Below are 11,575 nucleotides of genomic sequence, written 5' to 3'. Positions count from 1 at the left end.
TCTTCTGGTGGAATTTGATCAGCACCGGAGTTTTTTTTATTTTTTTTCTATTTTATAAATGAAAAAAGACAAAGAAGAAAAAATATTTTTTTGCTTTCTGTTCTAAAACATATCCAATGAAACAAATTTTAAAAAAATCTAATTTCTTCATAAATTTAGTCCAAAATGTATTCTGCACACACACTAACCGGAAGTGTCGCCGCGGCCATTTTGTTGGTTGGAAACATGTGGTTTTCAACCTAGGATTTGAAAGACTAGTGCTGGAAGCTGGATATCCCTGTTTTATATGTAAGTTTCTATTAAAATCTGTTCCTTTTTATGGATCCTGCCTAAAGAGCCTTTCTTTACTTCCATGAGGAATACCCCTGAAAATGAAGGATTGAGAGATACCGTTTTTTTATGTCAGCTTATGCCTGAAAATATTGGAAGAGGGTAATGGTACTTGGTATCATTTTTGGCTGGAGTTTAAAGGGTACTAGTACCTAGTATCACTATTCACTTGTGGTTGGAGTGATCACGATTTTTCACGTTTTGGGGTTTTCATTTTATTTTAATTTTGATTTTATTTTATTTATTCATTGTTTTATTTGGATTGATATTTAATTAATTCAATTTGCACAATTTTGATGTGTTTTGTGTTGTGCACAGAGTGAAGTATATAAGTTTATATTTTAAGGGTAATACACTATGAATTTTTTTCTTTTCTTTTTTCTTTGAGGTTATCACGGAGTATTTTGAATCGTTTTTGCTTCACTGGATTTATAAGAAAATATTTTTGGAAATATTTTTTGGAACTTGGACACTTTGGGGTTTACTAATATATTTTTATATATATATATTTTATATTCTATTTACTTGGAATTATGTGTGGTTTTATTTAACCTCTTGCCGACCGCGCATAGCCGAATGACGGCTTCACCGCGGCCGGCCAGTTCTGAGTGGACGTCATATGACGTCCTCCCAGAACGCGCTCTCCTGCGCGCCCCAGGGGGCGCGCACCCGGCGATCTCCGTGATCGCTGTGTCCTACGGACACAGCTGATCACGAGATGTGGTAAAAGGCCGATCATACCGGCCTTTTACCACGTGATCAGCGGTGTCCAATGACACGCTGATCACAGGGAAATGCAAGTGCCGGTTCTCGGCTGCACTTTCCTCACGCTGTCAGATCGTGAGGAAAGTACTGCTGAGCACCGGCAGTTGTCAGAGCGGGGATCGGCACCGATCATCAGGGCACTGATGATCAGTGCCCTGATGATCGGTGCCCAGCAGTGACACTCGCAAGTTCCGCCCAGCAGTGCGCCCACTAGCTCAGCCCACCTGTGCCCAGCAGTGCCCCCACCTGTGCCCAGCAGTGCACCCACCTGTGCCACTCTGCAGTGCCACCTACCTGTGCCCAGAAGTGCCACCTACATGTGCCCAGCAGTGCCACCCACCTGTGCCCACCCACCTGTACCCACCAGTGCCACCCACCTGTGCCCACCCACCAGTGCTGCCCACCAGTGCCACCCACCAGTGCAGCCCAGCAGTGCTGCCAGTCAGTGCCACCAGTCAGTGCCCAGGGGTTGTGCCAGTCAGTGCCGCCAGTCAGTGCCCAGCAGTGATGCCAGTCAGTGCCGTCTATCAGTACCCATAATCAGTGTCACCTATCAGTGCCGCCTATCAGTGCTGCATATCAGTGCCGCCTATCCGTGACCCCTAATTAGTGCTGTCTATCAGTGCCGCCTATCCGTGCCACCTCATTAGTACTGCCTATCAGTGCCCTTTAGTGCTGCCTATCAGTGCCCATCAGTGCCGCCTATCAGTGCCCATCAGTGCTGCCTCATCAACGCACATCAGTGAAGGAGAAAAAATACCTGTTTGAAAAATTTTATAAAAGAAACAAATAAACTTTTTTTTTTTTTTCAAATTTTTTGCATTTTTTTTATTTATAGCGCAAAAAGTAAAGCGCCCAGTGGCGATTAAATACCACCAAAAGAAAGCTCTATTGGTGAGAAAAAAATGATCAAAATTTCATATGGGTACAATGTTGCATGACCGCACAATTGTCAATCAAAGTGCGGCAGCGCTGAAAGCTGAAAATTGGCCTGGTAAGGAAGGGGGTTTAGGTGCCCGGTAGGCGAGGGGTTAAACATATTATAATAATATTTTGGGGGATTTATATGTGTATCACAAAAAGGATTTATTAGATGGTAATGGCAGCAATCAGCAACTTATGGCGAGACTGTGATAGTACGGAGGGCAATCTGACACTAACTGACGCTTTGTGGGAACTGACTAACTGCCACTGATCTCTCCAGTGACACTAATGCAGTGATCAGTGCTAACACCATACACTGTCACTGTAATAATGACACTGGCTGGGAAGGGGTTAAAATCTAAGGGAGAACAAAGGGTTAACTGTGTGCCTATCAATGTGTAAAGTATTCTGCTTTTACTAATGGATGCAACTGTTGTATATCCTTGCTTTGCAGGGAGAAAGAAAAAGGGTCACATTGCTACGCTGTAGAGAGCCCTGTGTTGTTTACCAGCACAGAGCTCTCTTCTGTCATTCGTTCAGCCAATCAGCAGGTCCAGGCCATAAATCATCAGCTGGAACTCATTGCTGGGCCTCTAAACATCAGGGTGAATCCCTCTACACATCAGGGGTGAATCCCTCTACACATCAGGGGTGAATCCCTCTACACATCAGGAGTGAATTACTCTACACATCAGGGGTGAATCCCTCTACACATCAGGGGTGAATCCCTCTACACATCAGGGATGAATCCCTCTACACATCAGGGATGAATCCCTCTACACATCAGGAGTGAATACCTCTACACATCAGTGGTGAATCCCTCTACACATCAGGGGTGAATCCCTCTACACATCAGGAGTGAATACCTCTACACATCAGGGGTGAATCCCTCTACACATCAGGGGTGAATCCCTCTACACATCAGGGATGAATCCCTCTACACATCAGGAGTGAATCCCTCTACACATCAGGGGTGAATACCTCTACACATCAGGGGTCAGGTATATCTTTATTAACTCACTGACTTTCATCAATGTATATCGGGAGGTGGATACAAGGGGGAAGGTTTATATAATGACTGGGGGAGGTGTATACAAGGGAGGAGGTGTGTATATCGGGAGGTGTATACAAGGGGGGAGGTGTGTATATCGGGAGGTGTATACAAGGGAGGAGGTGTGTATATCGGGAGGTGTATACAAGGGGGAGGTGTGTATATCGGGAGGTGTATACAAGGGGGAGGTGTGTATATCGGGAGGTGTATACAGGGGACAAGGTTTCTATAAGAGGTTTTTCTCGGAATATGTGGCATCCAATGTACAGTCCTCTCATAGTAAGCAGCTGTGCAGCCCCTAAATCTCATTCGTAGTGCTATAGAAGTGTTGGAAGAAGCTGCTCATTTGGGTGGACCTCTTTCATTTGGCCTGTTCCCTCTGTAACGTACAGTATGATCTGTGTGCAGTCACTAATGTATGGTCCCGCTCTTTGTCTCCTCTGTAGGGTCATCGTCTCTCTTCAGTGGCACTCAGTTTGTCACCTCTTTCATGGAAGCTTCTCCATCAGCAGGCACTCAGCTTGGGCTGGTCTTACATGGGATTGACTGTTGTGCTTCGGTCAGTGTGACAATACCGGGATCCGACTTCTTCCAGAGCTTTACCCTCCAGCAGGGACAAATGGTGAACCTTACTATTCCAACCAGTGTCATGCTCAGTGGCAGTTCTATCTCCTCTGAAAGAGTCATCGTGATTTCATCCAATAGCAGTATATCTGTTATCTCCAAGCTCTGGGGGGCTAATGACTATGATTGGTCGTATGTCTACCCAGTGGATCTTCTAGATATAGAATACTATGTCATCACACCTTTCTCACATGTGCAGAGCAATGCTCAATTTGCGGTACTAAGCCTGGACCAGGAGACCTCTATCACAGTGACATTATCTGGTGGCTCAGTCACATTCCAAGGCAAGTCTTTATCATCTGGAAATCCAACAAGCTTCCAACTCTTGCCCTACCAAGGTGCCCAGTTTCAACTGCCTGGTGGTGACCTCTCAGGATCCTTCATACAAGCAGATAAACCTATAGCTGTTCTGAGTGGCCATCAAGGCCTTAGGAATACTTCTAAGTATATCTTTGGCAACACCTTTGAGCAGCTACTCCCCATAAGTAGATGGGGGAGATTATTTGCAGTGCCCCCCAGATTTTTACAGTTATGGAGGAATGATGAAATCCTGGTGATGGCTTCTCAAAGCACAAATCTGGATGTGTATAATGGCTCTGTGATCATTTCCTCTACAAAAATGTTGAAAGGAGACACTTTTGTGCAAGCGATCAATACAAGTGCTCTCTGGATAAAGGCCGATCAGGATGTGATGGTCATGCTCATCTGTTATGGACGTCTAGCATTCCTGAATCCCTTCATGTCCAATGTGATGGCCACCACCATGCTTGAGACTTCCCAGGTGGTCCACGCTCCCCCTGGTTTTACAACCAACTTACTTGTAGTTCCCATTAGTAGCCAAAAGTCAAGCATAGTGGTAGATGGAATCTCACTCCCGCCGACAACCGCTTGGAATGACAATGATTTCAAGACACTGGATTACTCCTGGGCGATGGTGACCATCTCCTCAGGATCTCACTATGTTCAACAACTTTCAAATGAAGATGTCTGGGTCATGTCCTACAGCTTTACTGGTAATACTTCTCTTTATTTTGCTATTCCTGCACATGCCCAGGGGATACATGTTCTATTATTTCCAGACATCAGTTGCTCAGAGAGGCTGTGCCTGATAAGACAGCAGTGACTAGGTGTCAAGAGAACCAGAGAGCACACAGAGACAGATTGCACAGAACCCAATGTGCTTTTATTGGGGAGGTTTTTGGGGCACAGACAACAGTTCCTTTAGTCCACACATCCACACCAGACACAGCAACACAGTACAGTTCTCTGGAAGGCAATATGGAACAACAGGGGTATTGTAATCCACAGGGTTAGTCCACCCAGGAGGCTCCAGGCAGGGATGGGTTACGTCCAGGCAGGTTCACGGAGAACAAAGGGGTTAAGTCCAGGCAGGGGATAGATCCAGACAGGTTCACGGGGACAGCAGAAGATCCCTCCACAGTGCAGGGATTCGAGGCAGCACAGACAGTCCAGGAGCTGAGGAGGAGGACGGGGGATGAGAGGAGCTGGCCCTCAGCCAGCCTTCCCTCACACACGCAGCCAGAAGAACACAATGGGGGTTTTCCTGCTCACCCTTAAGAATAGAGCTGGTAACCGGATACTTCCTATCGGGTTACCATGGCGACGGGCCCTGTCTCTCAGGTCTCCAGACCTGCCCAGGAATTCATGCATGAGCGGGAAGGGAGGAGATGGCCTGTTTGTGGATTCCTCCAGCAGGAGGCCAGGCTGCAAGCCAGGGGGGTGAGGGGCTGCTGAGGTCTGCCTGTGTCAGGGACAAAGAGGACTAGAAGTCCCAGCATGGATGGGACAGAAGGGTGGCAGCCAGCAAACCTGGAGGATGGGGAAGGAAGGACCAGCTCCGTGACACCCCTCCCCCCTCCATTCTACAAGTGCCGCCAGGGGAACCTCAACAGGTTCCCGTAGAGGCACTTGTGGACTGCATTTACTGGGGGTCTTGCTGACGGGACAGCCCATCTGCATTGTGGTGCTGGCTTCCCCGTCGGTATTGGATGGTGAAATTGTAGGGTTGTAAGGCCAGGCTCCATCGTAAGAGGCGGCCATTATCCCCGGAGACCCGATTCAGCCAGGTGAGGGGGTTATGGTCCGTGAGGATGGTGAACTCCCGGCCATACAAATAGGGTTGAAGTTTCTTCAATGCCCACACTATGGCCAGGCACTCCTTCTCTATGGTGGCATAGGCCACCTCCCAGTCTAATAGTTTCCTGCTAAGGAAGGCCACAGGGTGCTCCTCCCCCTCCTCATTTACCTGGCTGAGGACGGCCCCCAGCCCATAAGTGGAGGCATCTGTCTGCACGATGAACCTTCGCTGGTAGTTGGGCGCTGCTAGGACGGGGTCATGGGAAAGGGCCTCCTTCAGCCGATCAAATGCGTTCTGGCATGCCGGGGTCCAGGTGTAAGGGACCGCCCGGCGGTACCACTAGCACTCCACTGGTCGGATGTTCCCAGCGCACGGAGTCTAAGCCCCAGGGTACTTGTTCACCAGGGCCCCTGATGGTGGGGATGGACTTGGAGTACCCCAGGACCAGGTCGTGACTACTGAGGACACCCGTCAGTGGTAGGGGTATTCGCCAGGGGCTCCCACGGGAGAGAGCCAGGTATGAGGAGGTCTGGAGACCCCGTAGAGAGGGACGGATGGATGGATGGCTGAGCAGGAGCAGGGTCATACAAGCCGGGTCGGTAACTATGGGGACGGTGCGGTACAGAGCAGCGGGCAGAGAATAGTCGGGTCACACGCCAGGTCAGCAACAGCAGGTCAGATCCAATAGGGGGCATACAGGAGAGAGGTCAGGCAAGCAAGGGTCAAAACAGGAGAAAACAGCAAGGTCAGGGCACAATCCGGGTCAGCAACTTACTTCAGACAGGTTCACAGGTTCACAGGATACAAAAGACCAAAAGGCACTGAATGACAGCTCAGGGCCGTTTAAATATCCCGCCCTGCGCTGTCATTGGTGCCAGGCGCGCGCCCGCGGTCACTACTGCGCATGCGCGAACCTGATTGCCGCGGTCGGCCAAGTCCCGGCGCTCGCGTACAGGGAGGTGTACTGCGCCTGCGCCGGGACCAGCGGCGCGACGATCCCCGACATTGCCCCCCCCCTACGGGCAACCTCCGGATGCCCACCCGATCTCTCCACCACGGGTGATCACGAAGAAACTCCCGGACTAGTCTAGGTGCGTGGACATTATGAGCCGGTTCCCAGGAATTGTCCTCAGGACCATAGCCCTTCCACTTAATTAGGAATTGGGTCTGGCCCCCCCTTCTTCGGCACTTAAGGATCGTTTCCACCTCAAATTCCTCTTGTCCTTCGACCGTTATGGCCTCAGGGGGTCTGGATTCTCGTTCTGGGAAGGCATCTGGGATCACTGGCTTCAGCAGAGATACATGGAAAACTGGATGAATTCTGAACGTGGCCGGAAGGATCAGCTCATATGCCACTTCGTTGACCATCCGCTTTACCTGAAAAGGCCCCACAAATTTAGGTCCCAATTTTTTCGAGGGACAAAGCATCTTTAAGTTGGTTGTGGCCAACCACACCTTCTGCCCAGGCCGCAACGCCAAATCCCCTCTTCGTTTCTTGTTAAACTCCTTCTTATTGTCCTCTTGGGCCCGAGCGATGGCTTCCTGGAGTAATTTGTTATTGACGGAGAAGAAGGTCAACGCATCCTGCGTGGCTGGAACTGGGCATTCAGAGACCAAGTCAGGGAGAAAGACAGGGTGAAACCCATAATTCGAAAAGAATGGGGACTGCCCCGTTGCCGAATGGCTTGCGTTGTTATAAGCGAACTCCGCCAGGGGTAAAAGAGACAGCCAATCATCCTGCAGGAAAGACGTGTAGCAACGCAAGTATTGCTCCAGGGTCTGGTTCGTCCTCTCGGTCTGACCGTTGGTCTGAGGGTGGAACGCGGAGGAGAGGGACAACTTGATGTCCAGGGCCTTGCACAGAGCCCTCCAAAACTTAGATGTAAACTGGACCCCTCGATCAGAGACGATGTCCTCGGGTACTCCATGAAGTCTAACGATCTCCCGGATAAATATTCGCGCTGTCTCGGTTGCTGACGGAGTCTTCCTTAGTGGCACGAAGTGAGCCATCTTGGATAGGCGATCAATAACCACCAGAATTGCTGTGTGGTCTTGTGACGGTGGGAGCTCGACTATGAAGTCCATCGCGATCTTCTGCCAAGGCCGTTCGGGAATCGGCAAAGGTCGCAACAGCCCCCAGGCTTTGCTCCTTGACGGTTTGCTCTTCTGGCAGATGGTACAGGATCTCACGTAGCGCTTGCAATCCTTAGCCATGTTTGGCCACCAAAACGAGCGCCGGAGAAGCTCCAGAGTCTTGACTGGGCCAAAGTGACCCGCCAGCGGGTGATCGTGGCAATGCCCCAAAACCAGGGTCCGGACTTCCTCAGGTACCATGATAGAATCCTCCTTCCACAGGAGTCCCCCTTTGTTCTGGAGGGATACCCCAACTGGGGTTGGTGTGGCCGTAGATGCTTCTATTAACTTGGAGCGAAGGTCCGACTGGAGCGCCAAGAAGTTCCCTGAGGACAAGATAGTGTCGGGTACCAGTTCTTCTTCGGAGTCCTCAAACATACGAGATAGCGCGTCAGGCTTCGTATTTTTAGATCCGGGCCTGTAAGTAATATGAAAATTGAATCTGGAAAAGAACAGGGCCCATCTTGCCTGCCGTGGGCGTAGACGCTTGGCAGTCCTCAGATATTCCAGATTCTTGTGGTCTGTGAAAATCAATATAGGGTGTGAGGCACCTTCCAGCAGGTATCTCCATTCTTCTAGCGCTGCTTTGATAGCCAGCAGCTCTCGATCCCCGATATCGTAATTCTTCTCTGCTGGGGTGAGTTTCCTCGAGAAGAATGCTACGGGATGGAGTAACTCTTTGGTGCCTTTCCGCTGAGACAGGATGGATCCTACCGCATTCTCCGATGCATCTACCTCCAAGATGTAGGGCAGGGCCGCGTCCGGGTGGCCCAGGATGGGTGCCGAGGTAAACAGCTTTTTCAGAGCTTCGAAAGCTTTTTGAGCCTCTGGTGTCCATTTGAACCGGGTTCCAAGTTTGGTTAGTTGGGTAATGGGGGAGACCAGACCCGAGAAGTTTTTGATGAACTTCCGATAAAAGTTTGCGAACCCTATAAACCGTTGGACACCTTTTTTGTCCGTGGGTTCAGGCCAATCTAAAATTGCAGAGACCTTCTGGGGGTCCATCGCGACCCCCGCAGTGGAGATAATCAGGCCTAGAAACGTGATGCTAGATTGCTCAAAGCAACATTTCTCCGCCTTAGCATATAACCCATGCTGCCGCAATCGCCCCAAAACTTTCGCCACATGTATCCTATGATCCTCTAGAGAGGGTGAAAAAATTAGTATGTCGTCCAAGTAGACGATAACGAAGACATCCAAAAAATCCCTGAAGATGTCGTTCACAAAGTGTTGGAAGGTGGCTGGTGCATTGCACAGCCCAAATGGCATGACCAAGTATTCAAAGTGGCCAAACCGGGTACGGAAAGCAGTTTTCCACTCGTCCCCCTCTCTTATGCGTACCAGGTTATAGGCCCCCCTTAAATCAAGCTTTGTGAAAATAGCCGCAGCTTTTAGGCTCTGAAACAGTTCTGGTACCAATGGCAATGGGTAACGATTTTTTATCGTGACCCTGTTCAGCTCCCGGTAGTCAATACAAGGTCTCAGGGTTTTGTCTTTTTTCTCCACGAAGAAGATTCCCGCTCCTGCTGGAGAAGTGGAGGGGCGGATGAATCCCTTCTGGAGGCTGTCCTCGATATATTCCTTCAGGGCCCCCAATTCAAGCTCAGATAGGGGGAAAATACGCCCAAAAGGGATTTCAGAGCCTGGTAACAGGTCGATTGGACAGTCATACGGGCGGTGGGGGGGCAGAGTGTCGGCTCCCCGCTTACTGAACACATCCAGGAACCCATGATAGGCTGCGGGAATAACCTGTTTCAAGTCGGAGTCTCCTTCGGAGCAAAGGAGAACTCGGGGCCCCGCGGGGCCCGAAGTGCGACAATGTTCCCGACAGTATGGGGAAGGGAACGAGATTGACCCGGTCTCCCAGTCAATCTGGGGGTTATGGGCCCGTAACCATGGGAGCCCCAGAATGACTGGGAAAAGAGGTGATGCAATAGCGTCCAGGCGGAGGAACTCCTGGTGCTGGTTGGCAATGGTAGTGGCAATGGGGGGAGTTTCCTGATTAACTACCCCCGATTTTATCTGGGAACCATCAGCCAAAAAGATGTTGAAGCCCTTCTGTCTGTGTTGGAGAGGGATACCCTGTTGGTGAGCAAACTCTAGATCCAGGAAACAGCTGCATGCCCCCGAATCAACTATGGCTGTCACCTCCACGATCTTTCCTGGAAGCTGAAAGGAGAGGGGCACTGCTAAGTATTGCGAAGGACAGGTATTGCTAATAGATAAAGAAGAAGAACGGGTGCACTTACTCATTTTTTGAGGGCAGGATCGCACCATATGACCAGCTTCACCGCAGTAAAGGCAGAGGTTCTGGGCTCGTCTGCGCTGGCGTTCCTCCGGTGATAATTTAGGCCGTGCCAGACCTAGCTGCATAGGTTCCGGAACATCTCCTGGTGGTGGGTTCTGGATGCTTTGTCGGGTTGGTGGGCTGGGGCCTAGGAATGGACCCCAGGTATTTCCGCGACCCTGGCCGGACCTCTCAAGCCTGCGTTCCCGCAGTCTTCGGTCAATCTTAATTGTCAGGGCAATAAGGTCTTCTAGAGACTCGGGAACCTCCACCCGGGCCAGCTCATCTTTCAAAGGATCGGAGAGTCCCATACGGAACTGGTGCAATAGAGCGAACTCATTCCAGCGTGTGTCCCCCATCCACCGCCTGAAATCAGAGGCGTATTCCTCTGCCGCCCGCCGGCCCTGTCGGAGCGCATATAAGGTCGCTTCGGCAGAGGCTGCCCGCTGTGGGTCATCATACAAGATGGCCATCGCTTCAAAGAAACTATTGACCGATCCCAGGTGAGGATCATTGTTTCCCCTTAGCCGGTGGGCCCAATCCTGGGGTTCACCCTGTAGTAGTGAAATAATGAATCCTACCTTCACATTTTCGGTCAGGAAGGTACGGGGTTGTAGCTCAAAGAACAAGAGACAGGAGTCGCGGAATGACCGGAAGCGTGTGCGGTCCCCATGAAAACGCTCCGGTAGGGATACTCGGGGTTCTACCATAGGGAGCGGGGCGGAAGCCCCTGAGGCTGGCTCCTGAGCTACCAGGGCCGGGGGTGCAGAAACCGGGGCCTGTGGGGCAGGATCAGAAATAGAGCCAGTCTGGATGCGATTCTCCAGCTGCATGCATCTGTCCTGCAGGACCGTTACGGCCTGCGTCAAAGTAGCTAGGTGCCTGCAAATTTCCTCTAACGGGGAGGGCCCTCCTCTAGGCTCAGTCATGGCCTTTTGGTACTGTAAGGGACCGCCCGGCGGTACCACTAGCACTCCACTGGTCGGATGTTCCCAGCGCACGGAGTCTAAGCCCCAGGGTACTTGTTCACCAGGGCCCCTGATGGTGGGGATGGACTTGGAGTACCCCAGGACCAGGTCGTGACTACTGAGGACACCCGTCAGTGGTAGGGGTATTCGCCAGGGGCTCCCACGGGAGAGAGCCAGGTATGAGGAGGTCTGGAGACCCTGTAGAGAGGGACGGATGGATGGATGGATGGATGGCTGAGCAGGAGCAGGGTCATACAAGCCGGGTCGGTAACTATGGGGACGGTGCGGTACAGAGCAGCGGGCAGAGAATAGTCGGGTCACACGCCAGGTCAGCAACAGCAGGTCAGATCCAATAGGGGGCATACAGGAGAGAGGTCAGGCAAGCAAGGGTCAAA

The 11,575-nt window shown here is 51.0% G+C and overlaps 1 protein-coding gene across 1 annotated transcript; it reads left to right on the top strand.

Moving 5' to 3' along the window:
- Positions 1 to 3,488: 3,488 nt before the first annotated feature.
- Positions 3,489 to 4,817, top strand: LOC149449577 (peptidylaminoacyl-L/D-isomerase-like). The gene has a single exon (XM_089693074.1). It carries the CDS (start codon positions 3,489 to 3,491, stop codon positions 4,815 to 4,817), a length of 1,329 nt encoding a protein of 442 aa, XP_089549200.1.
- Positions 4,818 to 11,575: the final 6,758 nt, after the last annotated feature.

Source organism: Staurois parvus, unplaced genomic scaffold, assembly GCF_062004578.1.
Source record: "Staurois parvus isolate SC_StPar_1 unplaced genomic scaffold, SC_StPar_1.0 ptg000612l, whole genome shotgun sequence".
NCBI classification, from domain to species: Eukaryota; Metazoa; Chordata; class Amphibia; order Anura; family Ranidae; genus Staurois; species Staurois parvus.
This window is presented reverse-complemented; position numbering and strand designations above follow the sequence as displayed.